The sequence below is a fragment of the Lolium rigidum genome, chromosome 6, assembly GCF_022539505.1.
Source record: "Lolium rigidum isolate FL_2022 chromosome 6, APGP_CSIRO_Lrig_0.1, whole genome shotgun sequence".
NCBI classification, from domain to species: Eukaryota; Viridiplantae; Streptophyta; class Magnoliopsida; order Poales; family Poaceae; genus Lolium; species Lolium rigidum.
The window spans coordinates 211,880,154-211,897,909 of NC_061513.1; the positions used below are offsets into that span (position 1 = coordinate 211,880,154).

At 44.4% G+C, this 17,756-nt stretch overlaps 2 protein-coding genes across 4 annotated transcripts; one reads left to right on the plus strand and one right to left on the minus strand.

Annotated features, from left to right (window-relative positions):
• The first annotated feature begins 8,067 nt into the window (after positions 1-8,067).
• On the plus strand, positions 8,068-11,035 carry LOC124660813 (S-adenosylmethionine synthase 4). 2 transcript variants are annotated; one of them, XM_047198650.1, is made up of 2 exons: positions 8,068-8,127; positions 9,522-11,035. In XM_047198650.1, exon 2 carries the CDS (start codon positions 9,532-9,534, stop codon positions 10,720-10,722), a length of 1,191 nt encoding a protein of 396 aa, XP_047054606.1. In that variant the 5' UTR covers positions 8,068-8,127; positions 9,522-9,531; the 3' UTR covers positions 10,723-11,035. The 2 variants fall into 2 exon arrangements, with proteins under 2 accessions (XP_047054606.1, XP_047054607.1); XM_047198651.1 differs by having other exon boundaries at positions 8,074-8,127; positions 9,505-11,035.
• Positions 11,036-11,485: 450 nt separating this feature from the next.
• On the minus strand, positions 11,486-17,250 carry LOC124661424 (squamosa promoter-binding-like protein 1). 2 transcript variants are annotated; one of them, XM_047199280.1, is made up of 12 exons: positions 17,056-17,250; positions 16,246-16,940; positions 14,771-14,943; positions 14,461-14,673; positions 14,296-14,363; positions 14,134-14,208; positions 13,939-14,046; positions 13,653-13,770; positions 13,407-13,548; positions 13,197-13,338; positions 12,466-13,080; positions 11,486-12,010 (listed from the first exon to the last, which is right to left on the minus strand). In XM_047199280.1, the coding sequence occupies exons 2-12, from the start codon at positions 16,764-16,766 to the stop codon at positions 11,552-11,554; spliced, it is 2,634 nt and encodes an 877-aa protein (XP_047055236.1). In that variant the 5' UTR covers positions 16,767-16,940; positions 17,056-17,250; the 3' UTR covers positions 11,486-11,551. The 2 variants fall into 2 exon arrangements, with proteins under 2 accessions (XP_047055236.1, XP_047055235.1); XM_047199279.1 differs by having other exon boundaries at positions 13,939-14,208.
• Positions 17,251-17,756: the final 506 nt, after the last annotated feature.

The window sequence follows — 17,756 nt, forward strand, 5'->3', positions numbered from 1 at the left end:
GTTTTTCCCGAAAGTTGGATTTCGCACAAAACGAGACACTGAACGATTCGTCGAAAACAGCGTTAGTCCGTGTTAGTTGCATCCAAAATACACAAATTAGAGGCAAAACAATAGCAAAAGTGTTCGGGAAAGTAGATACGTTTTGGACGTATCAGTCCTCATCGTTTCAGAGGGGCAGGAGATCAAAAGAAAAAGGCAAATAGCCAGAAATTAGGGGTAAAAAATAACTCCAAGAAAGGAAACTTTTATTGTTCGTAGAGGATGACATGCGGGACCCATGAGCCAGCAGCTTACTCAACGTTTCAAAGGCGGCATGAGATCGAAAGAAAAAAGGCAAGTGACAAAATATCAGGAGCCAAAGATAATCCAAGAAAAAAACTTTATTGTACATAGAGGATGACATGCGGGTCCCAATTAGCAGCGACGGTCTCAACGTTTCAAATGCGGCTTGAGATCAAAAGAAAAAGAAAGTTGATTGTACATAGAGGATGACATGCGGGTCCCATGAGTCAGCGGCTTACTCAACGTTTCCAAGGCGGCGGGGATCAAAAGAAAAAGGAAATAGCCAAAAATCGAGAGGGTGAAAAAAATCCAAGAAAATAAACTTTTATAGCACATAGAGGATGACATGCGGGTCCCATGAGCCAGCAGGTTCCTCAACGTTTCAAATGTGGCATGAGATCGAAAGAAAAAGGCAAGTGACCAAATATCAGGATCCAAAAATAATTCAAGAAAAGAAACTTGATTGTACATAGAGGATGACATGCGGGTCCCATTTAGCAGCAGCGGCGGTATCACCGTTTGAGAAGCGGCAGGGGATCGAAAGAAAAAGGCAAGTGACCAAATATGAGGTGCCAAAAAAATCCAAGAAAAGAAAGTTTTATAGTACATAGAGGATGACATGCGGGTCCCATGAGCCTGCAGGTTCCTCAACGTTTCAAACGTGGCATGAGATCGTAAGGAAAAGGCAAGTGACCAAATATCATGAGCCAAAAATAATTCAAGAAAAGAAAGTTTTATAGTACATAGAGGATGACATGCAGGTCCCATTTAGCAGCAGCGGTCTCACCGTTTGAGAGGCGGCAGGGGATCGAAAGAAAAAGGGAAGTGACCAAATATGAGGTGCCAAAAAAATCCAAGAAAAGAAAGTTTTATAGTACATAGAGGATGACATGCGGGTCCCATTTAGCAACAGCGGTATCACCGTTTGAGAGGCGGCAGGGGATCGAAAGAAAAAGGCAAGTGACTAAATTTGAGGTGCCAAAAAAAACTCCAAGAAAGTTGATTGCTCATAGAGGATGACATGCGGGTCCCAATTAGCAGCAGCGGTCTCAACGTTTGCAAGGCGGCAAGGGATCAAAAGAAAAAGGAAGTAGCCAGAAATCAGGGGGTCAAAAAAATCCAAGAATAGAAAGAATTTTGGTTCATAGAGGATGACATGCGAGAATTTTGGGTCAAAAAAATCCAAGAATAGAAAAAATCCTGCATCGTAAACGGCTCGATCGGAGACCGTTGAACAACATGGCGCGATCGAGAAAAAAAAAACAATGCCAGAGAGGCTGCCATCTGGGCCCTACATCCCTGGGCGGTGCGGATTTGCGTTGACTCGGCCGGCGAACCCGAGATTTCGAGATGCACCACGCCCCGGGCCACCATACGCGACGTTTTGGCCGTTTTCGTCGGGCTAGGTGGCCTCAAAAACGAGAAAAAAAACGTTTTGACATGCACAACGGAGAGACCAAAAATCATCGGCCATGGTACACCAGCAACCACAGCGCGACTTCAACTTCGTCGGCCATGGCAACTTTTCTTGTAGTGATAACTAATGCTAACTTGATTAAATTTGCGACCTAGTGGTACACGCACGCCTAATAAACTGTGAGAGAGGGAGTAGAACTGTAGGTGTGTTATAACTTGTTCCTACAAGTCCCGAAAAATCTTATTTAGATACATATTACTTATTACATAGTGAAACAGATGATGGTGTTGAAATATTCAACCCATTTCTATGAATAATCATGTCGACCATTTTGAACCGGTTTTGAAATAAATAAAAGAAAATGAAGAAAACCTGAAAAAATGAAATCCTTTCGCATGGAGTGCTAATATGTGCACTAGTTGATAGTGAAAATAAGAAACCTGTAATAGGGTACTAAAAAACAGATTTTATTCACAGAACGGACTATCATGTACGAAGATTCATAGCTTTCAAGCCAAATGACATAGTTATGGCCATATTTATGGCATAGCTTGTTATAACGTGCCCAAATAGCGCATGGTGGTGCATCTTGACATTCCCAACAATGTTGCAAACTAGAATTTTCAACTTTTTGGTATAAAGAACGAGATACAAGAAATACTGTTCCAAATGGTACCTCTACGTTTTTCAAGTAAAGTAGGCCACATTTCTTTGGCAATTGGCAACTATTACGAATTTTAATGATTCGTAGCTAGTTTCACGCATTTAAATGACTTTATGCCGATTTTTTGAAAGTAATTCAAAATTGAACAGTAGGTTGTAAATTTTGGGCTTTTTTGAAAAGCTCTCTTCCTCTTCCCCACCTCCATCCCACGTCTCTGCCCTTGGTCCGACACCGTCGTCGCCGGACGCCCCCCGCCGCCGGTGCCACCGGGCTCCCTTGCCTGTGTTGCCCCTCGTAATGGCGACGACGTAGTTCCGGTCTCTCAGCTGGAGTCTCGGGATCGTACGGCGTGGCAGACGCCGTTGTCGCGCCTCTCCCGGACGGCGTGGGTGCGGTATCTCAGCCACCAAGCAAGAAGGTGTGTCGGGAGAGGAGGACAGAGCAGCCACCCACGCACACGAGTGGAGCAGTAGGCCGGCGGCGGGGGAGTGCGGCTGGGGAGTGCGGTGGCTACGTCCGGTCGCGCCCGTGGTGCCGGCAGAGTCCCACGTCGTCGTTGTCCAGTTGCAGACCAGCCATCGGATCAACCCTCTCATAACCATAACAATATAAAGGGAAAGTGATAATCCTAATGATGAGGTCTAAGACCTAGGATGTGCCCAAATCTCATGAATTGACCCGAAATCAAAGAGGGGAAAAAGGGGGAAAACAAAGAACGGAATGAACACGAAGAACGAACACACGCACGCCAACCCGATACAAACGAATTTCACTCCCATGGCTCGATAAACCACGCCGATAGAATCACACGGGGAGAGGCCGCGAGGTAGAATCCCGGTGTGAGAGATCGGTGATGGAGATGAACACTTGTGTGTGAGAGAGAGAGAGAGAGAGAGAGTGGAGCACACTAGAATCTCAAACACAAATTATTCAATCTTCAACAAGAGATAGCCTTGAGGACATAGGAGATCATCCCAGAGGTTTTTGAGCAAAGCTCTAATGATAATCAATTTCTATGTCTAACCCTAGCAAATGGGGATAAGGGGGCACATATAGGCCAGATTCAAGTCAAGGGTAGTTTGGGTAAAGAGCTACTTAAGTTACAGCCACATATTCGAAGATCAATGGCTCAAATTTGTAGAGGCCCAAGGGGTGAGCGGAGGTACCGCTCGACGTACCGAGGAGATGCATCAAATGGGCGAAACGTTACTGTAAGCCGGGCTCGCTCAGCGGTACCACGGCCGGAGGTACCGGCCAGAGGTACCGGAAACTTCACGCGTGCATCCAGGGGCTTGGGACGCCCCAACGGTACCCAGGCCGTAGCCTCCAGGCAGCGCCCAGTGGAGGTACCAGCCTGGAGGTACCGATACTTTTCCTTCCCGCGTTGTCGACGTGGAGTTGCTGTGCTCCGGCCGGTAGTACCAGCAAGGAGGGGCCGGTACTACCGGTCCTCCCTCCACGCGTGCAGCAACAGTTGCTGCTGGCCTCCTCTCTCCTTCTCTCTTCTTTTCTTCTTCTTTTCTCTTTTCTTCTTCTTTCTTCTTTCTTCTTTCCTCTTTCTTCTTCTCTCTTCCTCTCTTCTAGTTCCTTGCACCATGGGAGTTCCTCCTCTCCGACTAGTTGACGAATCTCGTACCTAATAACACAAAGAACATTAGCATGAGGTAGCATTCCATCCAAGGGTGTGCCGAGGTCGAGTGTCGAGAGGATTGAGTTCACCTTGTCATGTATAGCTTTCACTCGGGCTCGTGTCATCGGTCCACGTGGGGGACTAGTTGGCCTTGGTGTAGTGTCGTCCATGGGCGGGGCTACATCACCCAAGTGCAGGGAATCACCGTAGTACAACATGATAAGTATGTGAGTTGTCGAACCCACACGGAGCTGAAGGTAAACTATCTATTCTTAAAGCCTTATAACCCACTTATATGGCCTTTCGTGCAAAGCAATGAACCAGAGTGTGTAAGGTACAATTTACTTCTATCTAGGAAACAGTAGATTACTAAAAGTAGATACTACAACTGAATTGTTGCAAGCGAGTAAAGTAGGAGAAGGTATCTCAAGAAAGCAAGTGTTCAGGAATTTTTTTATTTCATTTGTTTGCTTATCACAAGTAGTGAAGTACATGGATAGTCTTTCTAATGTTTCTTCTATAGAGGAACTATAGATAGGTGCAGCCATAAACATGAGCAATTACACCCCTAGTGATTGATCCCAAGGTCGCTCTGAGCAAAATAGGGAGATATTAAGACATAAAGTCCAACCACCGCTCTAAGTTCAAGGTCCCCATAATTATACCTCTCGTTAATAAACCATAAATTAATATAGCATGCATATTTAAGACTTGGGTCATGATTTCTGTCATTCTCTGACTACCCCTCCTCCTATCATCATGCAACGGTGACAACCTTATGCATCCCCAACACATGTGTGCACACATATATCAGTGCATAAGATCATCATAGAAGATAACATATACTTGTATGCAACCAACAACAAACTATTTCACAATTGCCATAAACAAGTTACTACTCAAACATAGACATAGATATACAATAGATAATGGGAAAGCAATAAATTGCATCACACATCATGTTTTCCAAGAGATTATAAGAGGTAGATGGAGGATGTTGCTGGAGGTGTTGATGATGAACATGCTGAAGAGGGTGGAGTCCACCGGAGGCGATCCCGGCAGCATTTCCCTCCTCCGAACTCCTTCCGGCGGTAGCCTCCTAGCTCTATGTTTCTTGTTTTCGATCTCATCCTTCATATGTTCTGAGATCGTGTTAGGGACCCTTTTTACAGAAGGTTTTAGGTCAAGACAAAGAGGATGGTGGTGGAATCGATGATATCCGACCAACATGGTGGAAAAGATGTATAGTAGAGAGGCCTAGGTAGGGCCCTGCGCCACCCCTTTTCTTCCCATCCTGTTGAACTCTGTTGGACCACCTTGGCTCATTTTGTTCGGCTCAATAATTCTGAAGCGTGTTCTCTGACCTTTCCCTTTTTCGAGTCTCGTAGCTCTTGAAAAGTCCAAAATACTAATATAAGGTTTTTCTGTTAGACCGAATTAGAAACAGAGGAGAGGAGATTGTTTAGAAAATCCCCGAAATCATTAATAACATTAATAATAACTACTAATATGATGCAAATATGTTAGAATATGTGGCAATAAACTACAAAGTTCATGTATGCATTTTACATGCATCAACAAGCCACCTCGGTACATCACTATTAAGGGTTCCGCTAGGATCCCATGGATATGGATGAACGCTCTATGAGTCTTCTCTTATCCCCCCTTGAACAAGAGATAGAGGATAAGTGTGCCGATGCCACTTGACGCCTCCTCTCTACGACATGTCCAAAGGTAATCCCCTATCTTGTCCTTAAAGGCAAATGATGCATGGTCAGCTTCATACAACATCATGAGATACAATTAACACAGAGTGATAAAGGAACAATAAAACATCTCTATTTCATCTCAAATCCATAATTAGGTTTCACCATATCCCCAAGAACAAAGAGACTACTCACATATAGAGGTAGGAGAAATCATCACGTCAATAAAACGGATCAAGTACATAGGGGAATGAATACTTGTTCAAATCCACAACAAGGCATGGTAAGTGCTACAATATGGGAATGGATGATAGTGTTGATGACGAGGATGGTGTTGATGCAGTGGTTGGTGATGGAGATGATGCACAAGCCTCCTTCTCCTAAGTATCCTCTTCTTCTCTCTTCAATGATGTGGTGGTGATGGTGGAGATCTTTGTGGCGGAGGCTATGGAGGTGGTGGAGTGGCAGGGCTCCGTCGTGGCGGCGCGTATGGGTCATCCTTTCTCCCTTGGCTTCCCACTCCTTTATATAGGCCTAGCAGGGTCCTCCTTAGCTCCCAATACCGCCCCAATGACCTAGGAAGGTCCATGGACAATCAGGGGCAGATTTTGTGAAGAAACATGGAAGTTCGCAAGGTTTATGTCACCTGGAACGCACGATACGACCGGGGTCCTATCATACCAATGGTCGCCAAACTCTCTGGTTGTCTCAATATTTTGGCCGTCATTTCCTCATACGAACTCCGATTGAGGTGTTCTTTGGCTCATTGGACTCGAATGGACGAGTGCTACAACACCATGGTCTTGGATCTTTAATTTGAGATGATGGAAACATTTGTATTTTCTCACTCGTCAAATGGCTAAGTTTGGTGCATGTAGCTTCTCCATATTATATCCTCTTTTCTCCTCTTGCCTTTGTTTATTCATAATCTTCCATCACACCTACACATATCAAATACAAGGAAACATGATAAAATTCTACATGAACTACTAGTTGTGTAAAACTCATATGCGTTGATTTGAAACAACCAAGTGACTTATGCGGGGTTTTGCAAAGGTTCAAGTCAGATCGTGTTAAGTAGGCTTTTATTTGAACAAGGAAAGGTCCCGAAGGACCTAGGGCTTCATATTATCAGCGGTGAGGTACATTTTACAGATAAGGCCTGAAAGAACTGGGAAATTACAAACTGGCCCGAACAAATTACACTGAGGACCTCGAAATAAAACGCAAACGCGATCAGGTCCAGCTCCTTCTTCACCGCGACCAATCTCACCGAAGTCAACCTCTGCGCCACCGGGGGCGAAACCACTTGGGACGCAGAGGTGGGAGCCAAAAACTGGAGAGCCTCCGAACTGGCAAAAGCGCCTTGCGGAGGTTGTTGCTGCCTTAAGGGCAGCCTGTCGCCGCTGCACGAGGATGGAGGGGCCGCCCTTCGGCCATGAAATCCGGCGATAGAGGCGCCGTGGTAGTCCTCTAGTGGATGGGCTGCCTTTCAGCCATAGAATACGGCGACAGTGGCGCCGTGGAGAACCTCCGAGAAGAAGCCGACGAGCTTCCCTGCTGCAGATCCGACAGCCAGGCAGAGGCAGCAAGCAAGAACTCCTTTCTCTCGCCACCTCGACGAGGAAAAAGAAGCAGCTTGCTGCTGCATTTGCAGCCACCAGATCCGCCAAAGCCAGCCTTATTTATGGAGATCCTCATCTCCCTCCGCCGCCACACCTTCGGCTCCGACCGCCGGAGCTCCATGAGGTCGAGGAAGAAGACGTTATGGTGCCAGATCTGGCTGCTCAGATCCACCACCTCCCTCCCGGCATCAACGCCATACGCCACATTGGGACCAAAACTAAAGCTAATACTAGTAATATACAGTCTGGCGCCTTCTCTCTCCATCTCCGGCCGGCTATTCCGACGGAGAGGAGAAAGGAGAGGCCTGACGAGGAGGAGAGGAGGAGCCGGTACTGTAGCGGGTCTAGAGCGGTCGGGGGGGGGGGGGGGGGGGGGATGAGAGCCCTGTTAAGTAGGCTGAAAAACCTATAATCCTTATTCAGTTCTCACTCAATATCTTGCACACACCTCTTGAGCGGGAGCCCGTAGTGTTTATAGAGGGCAAACAGCCAAACACGAGTAAAGAAAATAAAACAAGGCAAATTGCAGCTCACTCCACCCCACATCCCCAAATGCGTGCGAGGCGAGCGAACCCACCGCACCAGGCGATCAGCTAGGTTGGGTGCGGGTCGCTATCCACCGTCCGATGCCATCCAACGTCCACTCGCCCGCCTCCCGCGTCGGTTCCTATATAATCCTGAGCCCACCTCCTGCGTCGGCGAAGCGGGTCGGATCTCCTACACCATCATCCTCTGCTCTTAGTGCTCTAGTGTCGCCGTCATCAACTCGCCCTGCGCCGCCGCCGCCGGGACTAGCGAACAAGGTGAGGCTCCCTTCCTCCCGCCGCTCCTCCTCTTTCCCAATCTACTTCAGCTGCTATCCTCGTTACGGTCTACGAAGCGAATTCCTTTTCTTTGGCTTCATTTTGCTTCGGTCGCTGTCATCCTTTCGATCTCATACGTGTTTGCTGTGGCTTGTCGCTGGGGTAGAAACGACCGTCTCTTGATTCGTCACCTTGCTATTCGCAGGCGAAATTTCTAGTTATTTTATGCTGAATTTGTGGTCTATAGATAATTGTCGCCGCGTGCAGATTCGTAAGGAGCTGCTAGATCATCGTGATTAGGGATTTGAGTACCCTTTTGTTTGGCTATCCTTGGAGATTGGAAGTACTGCAGCCATTATTGTTCATTTTAACTAGTTGAGGGGTTAGCGTTGGTCACCCCTGCACACATGTATTCCTGTGTTTTTGCCAGATTATATTGGTCCATTTTCTGGGATTTAGTGCTGAACAATGGCTTTGGGAGGGGAAGTTTGGTCACAGTTTAATTGGACGGGTAACTTATGTCGTGTATACGAATTGGATTCTGTTCTGAGAAGCTTATCCTGTTAAGAATCGAACTTTTGATGCTGATTCTTTTGTGTGTGTACTATTCTCCTACTTGTACAACTTGATCTTTTTGGGGCTGATTAGACTAGAATTCTTTTATGTATTGTTTATTCCTACTGCCAACATTTTACAATCAGGGAGCACAACGACTTACGCTCGTTCACACACCTGCTAACACTAGTGTCTTGTGAGCAGTTCACCACAGAACTGTAACAAGCTTAAGAAAGTTCAGTCAGTTCCATGAAAAAGTTTCTCCTCTACATTGTGAAATTGTGGCCTGGGAACATATTTACATTTTGCATAAGCTAAACAGACATCTTTTGTGCCTGATAAGTGATAACAATCATTCCTTTTATTTTAGACAATTGGACAAGTCCAGTGTTTTAGAGCGCGGCAGTCAAAATCAAGATAAAAATGTGTGCCAATAATGTCTAGTCTCCAGTCTGCTTACTTCACACAACCACTTGCTTAAAATTAACCAGCTGTTTGAACAAGATAATTAAACTTCATTCAAGAAACTAAAGATAACAGGGACTAGCCAGGTGGTCTCCAGAGTGTACTTCGCATTGGTTTGTGGTGTGGTCACTTGGATAGCTAATCATCACCGTGAGTGGGGGAAGGGGAGGTGGTGCTATGCTGCTTTGTCTGTTATGCTTTTGGATAGACGAAATGCTTGTGCATGCATTGACTTGTTGTCTTTAGTTTCATTATATCAGAGTAATTTGGATATATCTCAAATCTGTTTATTCAAAACAAGGCAACCCTCTGGCGTGTTTTTGTTGGTACTTATGAATCATTAATGGTCTGATACGGATCATCTCTTTACCTAGGTCAAAGAAGATGGCTGAAGTTGAGACCTTTCTCTTCACATCTGAGTCTGTCAATGAGGGACACCCTGACAAGCTCTGTGACCAGATATCTGATGCGGTGCTAGATGCATGCCTGGCTGAAGACCCTGACAGCAAGGTTGCTTGTGAGACATGCACCAAGACCAACATGGTCATGGTCTTTGGTGAGATCACCACCAAGGCCAATGTTGACTATGAGAAGATTGTCAGGGATACTTGCCGTGGCATTGGTTTTGTGTCCAATGATGTCGGCCTTGATTCTGATCACTGCAAGGTGCTTGTCAACATTGAGCAGCAGTCCCCTGACATAGCGCAGGGTGTCCATGGCCACTTCACCAAGCGCCCTGAGGAGATTGGTGCTGGTGACCAAGGACATATGTTTGGATATGCAACTGATGAGACTCCCGAGTTGATGCCCCTCAGCCATGTTCTTGCTACAAAGCTTGGTGCTCGTCTCACTGAGGTCCGCAAGAATGGAACCTGCGCATGGCTGAGGCCTGATGGTAAGACCCAGGTAACTGTGGAGTATCACAATGACAATGGTGCCATGGTGCCTATACGTGTCCACACTGTGCTCATCTCTACCCAGCATGATGAGACTGTCACCAACGATGAGATTGCTGCTGATCTAAAGGAGCATGTGATCAAACCCGTCATCCCAGAGCAGTACCTTGACGAGAAGACCATTTTCCATCTCAACCCATCTGGTCGCTTTGTCATCGGTGGACCTCATGGTGATGCTGGTCTCACTGGCAGGAAGATCATTATTGATACTTATGGTGGCTGGGGAGCTCATGGCGGAGGTGCTTTCTCCGGCAAGGATCCAACAAAGGTTGACCGCAGTGGAGCATACATTGCAAGGCAGGCAGCAAAGAGCATTGTCTCTAATGGCCTTGCCCGTCGCTGCATCGTCCAAGTTTCTTATGCCATAGGTGTACCTGAACCACTCTCGGTGTTTGTTGACACATACGGCACAGGCAAGATCCCTGACAAGGAGATCCTCAACATTGTCAAGGAGAACTTTGACTTCAGGCCGGGCATGATCATCATCAACCTTGACCTGAAGAGGGGCGGGAATGGGCGGTACCTCAAGACGGCGGCGTACGGGCACTTTGGAAGGGATGGCCCGGACTTCACCTGGGAGGTGGTGAAGCCTCTCAAGTGGGAGAGCCCTTCTGCCTGAGCAAAGACTGACAGCTCCATCTTGGAACATTTTCCTATCACATTGTCTCAGAACATCTTGATGTTACCCATCACAGCATGTAATATCAGGTCATGACTATAGTATCTGCAAGTGTCTGGAAGGTTCTATTCCTGTCGTCTGTGTGTTACAGGAGCTTCTAGTATCTGCAAGTGTGTGGAAGGTTCTATTCCTATTGCATGTGTGTTACAGGAGCTTGTATTGCGGGTTTGCTCGTTGTGTTCTTTTCTGTTCATGTTATGGTAGCGAAAAGATAGAAACTATCGAAGAAATGAAACTTTATACTTTTTGCTTATCATACTGTGTTGGGACAATTCTGTCGGGCGTGTACAAACAGCCACACAGATGCTGTCTGTAGTATCCCGTCCACATCATCTATAGACCGTCACAATAAACATCTTTCACAACGCGGTGTCTTTCTGGCTATCTCTAACACCCCAACTACTTCTTAACTAACTCAAGTTCTATTGTTGCTTATATCCAGGTTAATTACTTCCCTTATTTTACTTGAACTACGTGGAAAGAACAAACAAAAAAAAACGAAGCAAATACCAGGCCAAAAAAAGTGAAATTTTGTGTACCACTGGTGAGCTATGTATGTATAAATTTTCGTTGATACATATTTTGATTCGTGGTCCAGAAGAATGTGGGCAAAATTCTCCTGTGACTTCGTTTCTCTCAACCACAGTTGTAAAATATCCTATGGAATTTCAATATGAGCAGAGTACGACACTCTATAGCACTTCAGCTTATGAAGTCCGCAACAGCACAAGCATCTGGAGTCTATAGACTAGCTCAGTAGGCAGTCTTATCACTTGGGGCCCCAACGCATAGAGTTCCAGTTGAAAGGGCCCCTCACACCGCCGACGCTCGGGGGGCTCTGCATGATCAAGCCTACGCAGATACAGACGGCAGCAATGGCGACCAAGGATAGCACCGCAGGCCTGTTCGACAAGAACCTGTTCGGACGGGGATGGTAAGCAATGTGCTGGAGCTGGACACATTGTCTGCAGCTAGGTGATTGCTTGTCGTTATGTCTGCTTTTCTCCACATGAAATGCGGCTTGATTAATAGACTTCGATCGACCCACATGTATATGAGTGGTAGATGGACTGCTAGTCATGGAAAGAGACACGTGGGCTTCAGGTAACCTGCTGTTGATTTTGTTCTGAACCATCTGGATGTAGGATATGTGTCCTCTCCTCCGAGCGTAATCCTCTGGAGTGTACCCAGTAGCATCACGGGCACTTTTCCAGGTTTTCAATCCTAGCTGTCACATATAGGCTGAGTTAAGAAATAAACAGAAAAGAGGGGCGAAAAAATTGTGAACACAAAGCACACAGTAACCATAGTTCCGATGAATGCAACAAATTCTCAGAGTAAATGAGATCTTTGATCCAACACTCATGTAGAACTCTGTTGTGACAGAATATACCACTACAAGATCTACTCAACATGGTTCTGATTAGCAAACACACTATTTGACACAAAATTCTTTTGGTCTTTTATTGAGTAGAAAATTAATTCCTCAGGAACGTAACTTGAGATGAAAATGCTCTCGCAGTAAATGTTGGTTTACTATGTTTCCGGAGAGGGGCATAGGAAGCAAAAAACAATAGGCTGCTTGTGAATGTAGTTGTCCAGTTTAATTTGCAGAAGGGAGCAAAGAAAAGTAGTACATTTATCAAATCGTTTACATTAAACATGAGAGTTTAGTGTAAGTACCTGTTGAGGATCATCAGTTAAAGCATCTAAAACATCAGCAGCATCAGTGATGCTAGCTGCAATATGAAGAGGTGTTATATTTGATGAACCAGTTACGTCAGGTGTGAACAGGAACCGAGTTGGTGCCACGGCTCCACTGTCCACCTGTGCAGACTTCATTGTGTATGTTAACAGGAAGTTAACCAAAGGCTTTGAACGCTTGTTGACAGCGGTGAATACTAAACCTTCTCCCAGGACAAACTCAACTGGTGAGAGGACATCCAGATCAATATTACCCTGGAACAAGGTGTCGAGAAGCTTCTTTAGAACAGAACACCATTCATGATCAACCGCAAAGGATAGGAGCCATCTAAATCTTGCAACTGGAAAACCCTCAGTACAAAATAGTGGAGCCTCAGATGTAGCTCGTGCATGGCTCCTTTGAAGAAACCAGCCTATCTCATGTAGAAACTCTAAGGCACGGCTGCGAGAAGCCATCAGGACCTCTTGTTCTTCCAAGGTATCACCAAATGTAATTATGTTCAATTTTCCCTCCAACATTCGGATCTCAGAACATATAGATTCTTCAGCAACAATAAAAGGAAAGGAAAGGCTGCTTTGATCATAATCTTCAACCTGGAAAAGGAGTCAAGAAATTAATTGATATCAAAGGAGAAATAAGAACATATACAAAATAAACAAATCAAAGAATACGTCTCTATATCGCAAAAAGAATCAAAAAAAAATTGCACCTCTATGAACCCTCTTCCACTTGTACTATGAAAGGAGCAAGAGAAGGTCAGGCATTGAGGGCCTTGCTGCATCATAGTATCATCATGTAGTTTTTCTGTTGCTTCCTGGATTAAATATTTGCCACCAAATATACAAAGTAATCTGAAATGAATATCAACATTATTGTCAGCCAAATCCCAGGTCAGTGTATACTGATGCGTGATACCTACCTTGTGGTTGGTTGAACTATGTTGAAACCTCTCACTGAGAAGTTTGCTGTTGAATAACAAGCAGCTGCAATAGGAGTTACAGACAGTATCTGATGCTTGTCACCTATTATGGGTTGCCAGGGAGACACTAACATAAGCCTGCCTGCCAAGAAAGGGAAGCCACAAACATAAGATGCATTTGGTTGGGAAGGAAAATAAAATATGTAAGGAACAAGGATGGAAAAGAGAAAAATAAGGTGAACAAACCATTGCAACTTAATGTCAGGTGGTCCTGCACCCTAGCATATAGCCATCCTGTTTCCCAGAAACCATGAGTCGATATGCTACTAAGATTTTCTATCCAAGGAGCTGGATCGACATTAAGCTTTAGAGAAATTCAGACAAAAGAAAGAGAACAGTAAGTAAAGTTTGTGGATTCTCCCTTCAAGGTTCATAGCGTAGATCTTCCTAATTGCATTGGTATGCAGTTATTCACTAGTAACCATAAAGAGGTATGTATATCAAGATCACTGTTTTTAGAGCACAACACTACCTTATCCCACATCCAATTAGGAAGGCGAAGGTAAATAGTTAAAATGACACAACCAGGCCTAATATAGCTTTCCAAATCACTTGGGTAATGTGATAACCAGTTAAGGATCTGCAAATAGCAACGATTTGGTAAAAAAGACTTGTGAGATAAATTTGTTAAGAGACACACTATTCCAGTTTGCATATGGTAAATGACCTGTGCACGTAGATCGGTAGGAAAATCGTTTGGCTCTTTCCCAAAGAGCTTGAAGACAATTTTATCTGTTCGGCTCTGCAAATGCTGTGGGCATCAGCCATACTCCAGCTAAAATGGTTTTAGTCAGCAGGAAACTTAAGACAATCAACATAAATAATGTACCTCATCATCTTCGACATAAGCATCATTCAGATCAAAATTCTTCATGTGTCTTTTTACTGGAGGCTCTTCTGGGAACACATGTCAAATCGCGCATGGACCATTTAATTTCAAATGTGGTACTTATTTGCCTTCTGCAGCAGGAGCAGGTAATAAAAGGGTATTTACCTGCAGAGGATTCAGTTCCAGGAATTGGTTGTCCAGCTTGCTCTTGTATGGTAAATCCATTCACAACATAGTTGCCAGCATTTGATGATATTGCAGCAGAACTTGCATTCTTTAGCATATCTTGATATGTCTGTGTGCTAGAAATAGCAGCAAGGTTTTTCAAAAGATTAACCAAATAGTTCGGACCATTGATTTGCTCAGATGAGCTACCAGCTGCCATAACATAAGAATGATGTTATATGGTCATGGATGATTGTGTGAACCGATAAAAATGACTGTAGAAAACTGTACACAAATGCGAGAAACTTACAATCTTGTCCAGCAAGTTGTCTCAACAGGAGGAGTAAGGTGTTTGTTAGAGAATGATTTTCACTTGAGGAATTCCCAGCCTGGGCTGGGGTTTTCCTTCTCCTTCCATTATGTTTTGCCAGACGTGAGCGGCAGCTCTTCTTCCCTTCATCAAATTCTTGAAGAAGGTGAAACCTGACAGAGAATATCAAATGATTCCCTTTCCACAACTCATGACCACTGATTGAAAAGATATAGAAAATACTTTTGAGCATGACGAAATTTTGAATTTCATTATAGTCATGATTCTTTCTTTTCATGTACCCCATAAATTCAGATCATGCTTCAGTTGGGGGCATTCACCAGATTACTTGTCGATTAACGGATCATCAAACTATAAATAGGCTTAGACATGAACAAGCTGACAATCATGATTAGGATTGTTGGCTCAAATCATATCCATTCATGTATACAAAACAATATTGGTATGTTCTTGATTCTGAAACTCAGAGGTGAAACTCTGTGATGCATTATCATCAAGTGAGAGTATTGATCATCTCTACAAATGTCAATCATTAACTGAAATCATCACTATAACCACCATCCAAGCAACTCATTATAAAAACTTCTTAAGTTGATGTAAGCTGTAATCATTACTACTACTTCAGTTACAAATAAGTCAAGTTAGAGGAGTCAACGTGGTGTCCAGAAACACAGCCTTGGCTACCAATTTTTACCTATATTTATTTGGTACCCTGATAAAAAATTGTATAATGAATATTTGTAGTCGAGACAAATTCACTCATATTGTGATATAGCCTATTTGAATGTTTTGAAATTCAATAACAGCATAATACATATGCAAAATATTATTATGACATAGCAACAAAAGATAATTGGATACTCATTCATAGAAACAGTCAATATAGATACACTGAGAATTCACTAATCATAAACAAAATATGAGTATGAAACATAAAACATTGACATGAGAGTGTGTAAGCTTGATGCCCATGAAACAAAAAAACAGAAAAATGCACAAATAAGAACCTCTTGTTGGACAACATCACAAAACCCAAACAGCAATATTCTTAAAAAATACTACACACCACTAGACCATATGACCAAGCACTAGAGTTCCCTCTGAGCAGGTTATAATAGTTTGAATAGTGAAAAATTGCAGACGCCACATTAAGAAAAACAGTTGGAGAGATGTATTTGAATGTTATAATAGTTTGAATATGCAAATTTGTGGACACCACATTGAGATCAATATATTCAGAAAACCACAAAGAAATTGAGAGCAAATAACACGTCTGGATGAAGGCATTTTCAGTAGGATTAATTATCAGTATCTGACATGTGCAAGAGAATATTCTGTGATTAGGCAACGCTTTCGTCACAAATGAATTTAAATAATACTGAAGGTACAACAAGTAAGTAAGTAAGTAACATCGCCAGCAACAGTAACTTTACACAAAGAAATTGGTAACTGACCTGCTGCATTGCTGACAGAACCGATGCTCTATGTTTTTTATACGAACAAGAGTGGACTTGGTATGTACTTCACACACTTTGTGCCTCTTGTGGTAGTCCCTGCCGCTGCGGAGATCAGCGTGGCAGCCGTCAACTTGGCAATATGGAGCAGAACTAGAACATGCACCTGCTGCATTTAGAGGTCTCTCTTCTTCGCTGCTCTGTCCTCTCCTAACAACAATCCTGTCATGATCCCCGTTAGTGACCACAGCAATGCTGCATCCCTCATTGTTATTTGCCGTTGAAACTCTCCTCCTCTTGTCAGCAACACCAAAACTGGTACCCTCATCAGCTCGCTCCAGCTCCCTGCTGCCACGCCCGGACGGAGCGTCGGAATTTGATGAGGGCGTGGCGAGGAACATGTCGCTGTCCCATCTCCAGTCGTTCAAATCCCACTCGTGGCCCTTCTTCTTGTTCTTGAGACCACTGGACATTTTCTCCAAACCAGTTTGGCCGCCTTCCTGCAGGAACCTGGCTTCCATTTAGCCCCTACCCTTTCTGGATCCTCCTGTTATTGGCACGGGCAACCAAAGATCTCGAATTTCAACTGCATCCCCGACTAAAATTGCATCAGCCGCGGCGGGATTGAAGTTGAACACACACAAATCAGCATAGGAGACCGACCTAACTGTTGCTATCTTGGAACTAATCTTGATCTGAGGAAAATAAATATGTCAATCAAGAAGCAAGAAACTACAGCAGCTCATGTCAGACAGCGCGCTGATCGTGTAGAAATAGAAAAGATTGGCGGCCAGAAGAGGAAGTAAATACTCTGGGATGAGAGATAAAGTCAGGTCAAGAATTGGGCAGGGTAGGAAGCAGCCTCATCATCTCCCCGGTCATGGACATGGGGCGGCGGAGTGGAGTTGGTTGGACTTGAGCAGAAGATGGGGTGGACTGAGGATTGGGGAGACCTGGGGCGAAAGTACCTCGGGGAGGCAGGACCTCCCCGCGCCGGCATGTATATTCACATCAATGAAACCTCTTTTCCCTCCCCCCAACTGGCGTTTGGCAGCTTCGGCTCGGACAGCGACGGCACGAGGTGCTTGGACCTCGGAAGAGCAGGACACTCCTTTGTCTTTGGACCTTGGTTACCGATCGGCTCTCAAGTGCGCGCGGAACTGCGGCGAGCCGGCCGCGGAAGTTGCTCGCGGTTTCTGACACTATAGTGGAGCGGAAGGGCATGTGCACCAGTGTACCTTCGTCCCTCTGCGAATCCAGACAAGAGAAGAAACACATAATAATGGCATTGTAACCAGGATAATACCCTATTAAATTTGCTTGTTCCTTTTCTTGTATACATCATCATGGCATCATGCATCATATCATCCACAAGATTTTATCCAATAAATACTATTTGTGATTTCCTTCTCATAATGGTTTATTTAATAAATCTTCCCTCTATCTAATTCTTTTACCAAAAACCCAAAGAGGCAAATTTAAAAAAATAAATACTTTAATGTTTTGAAGTT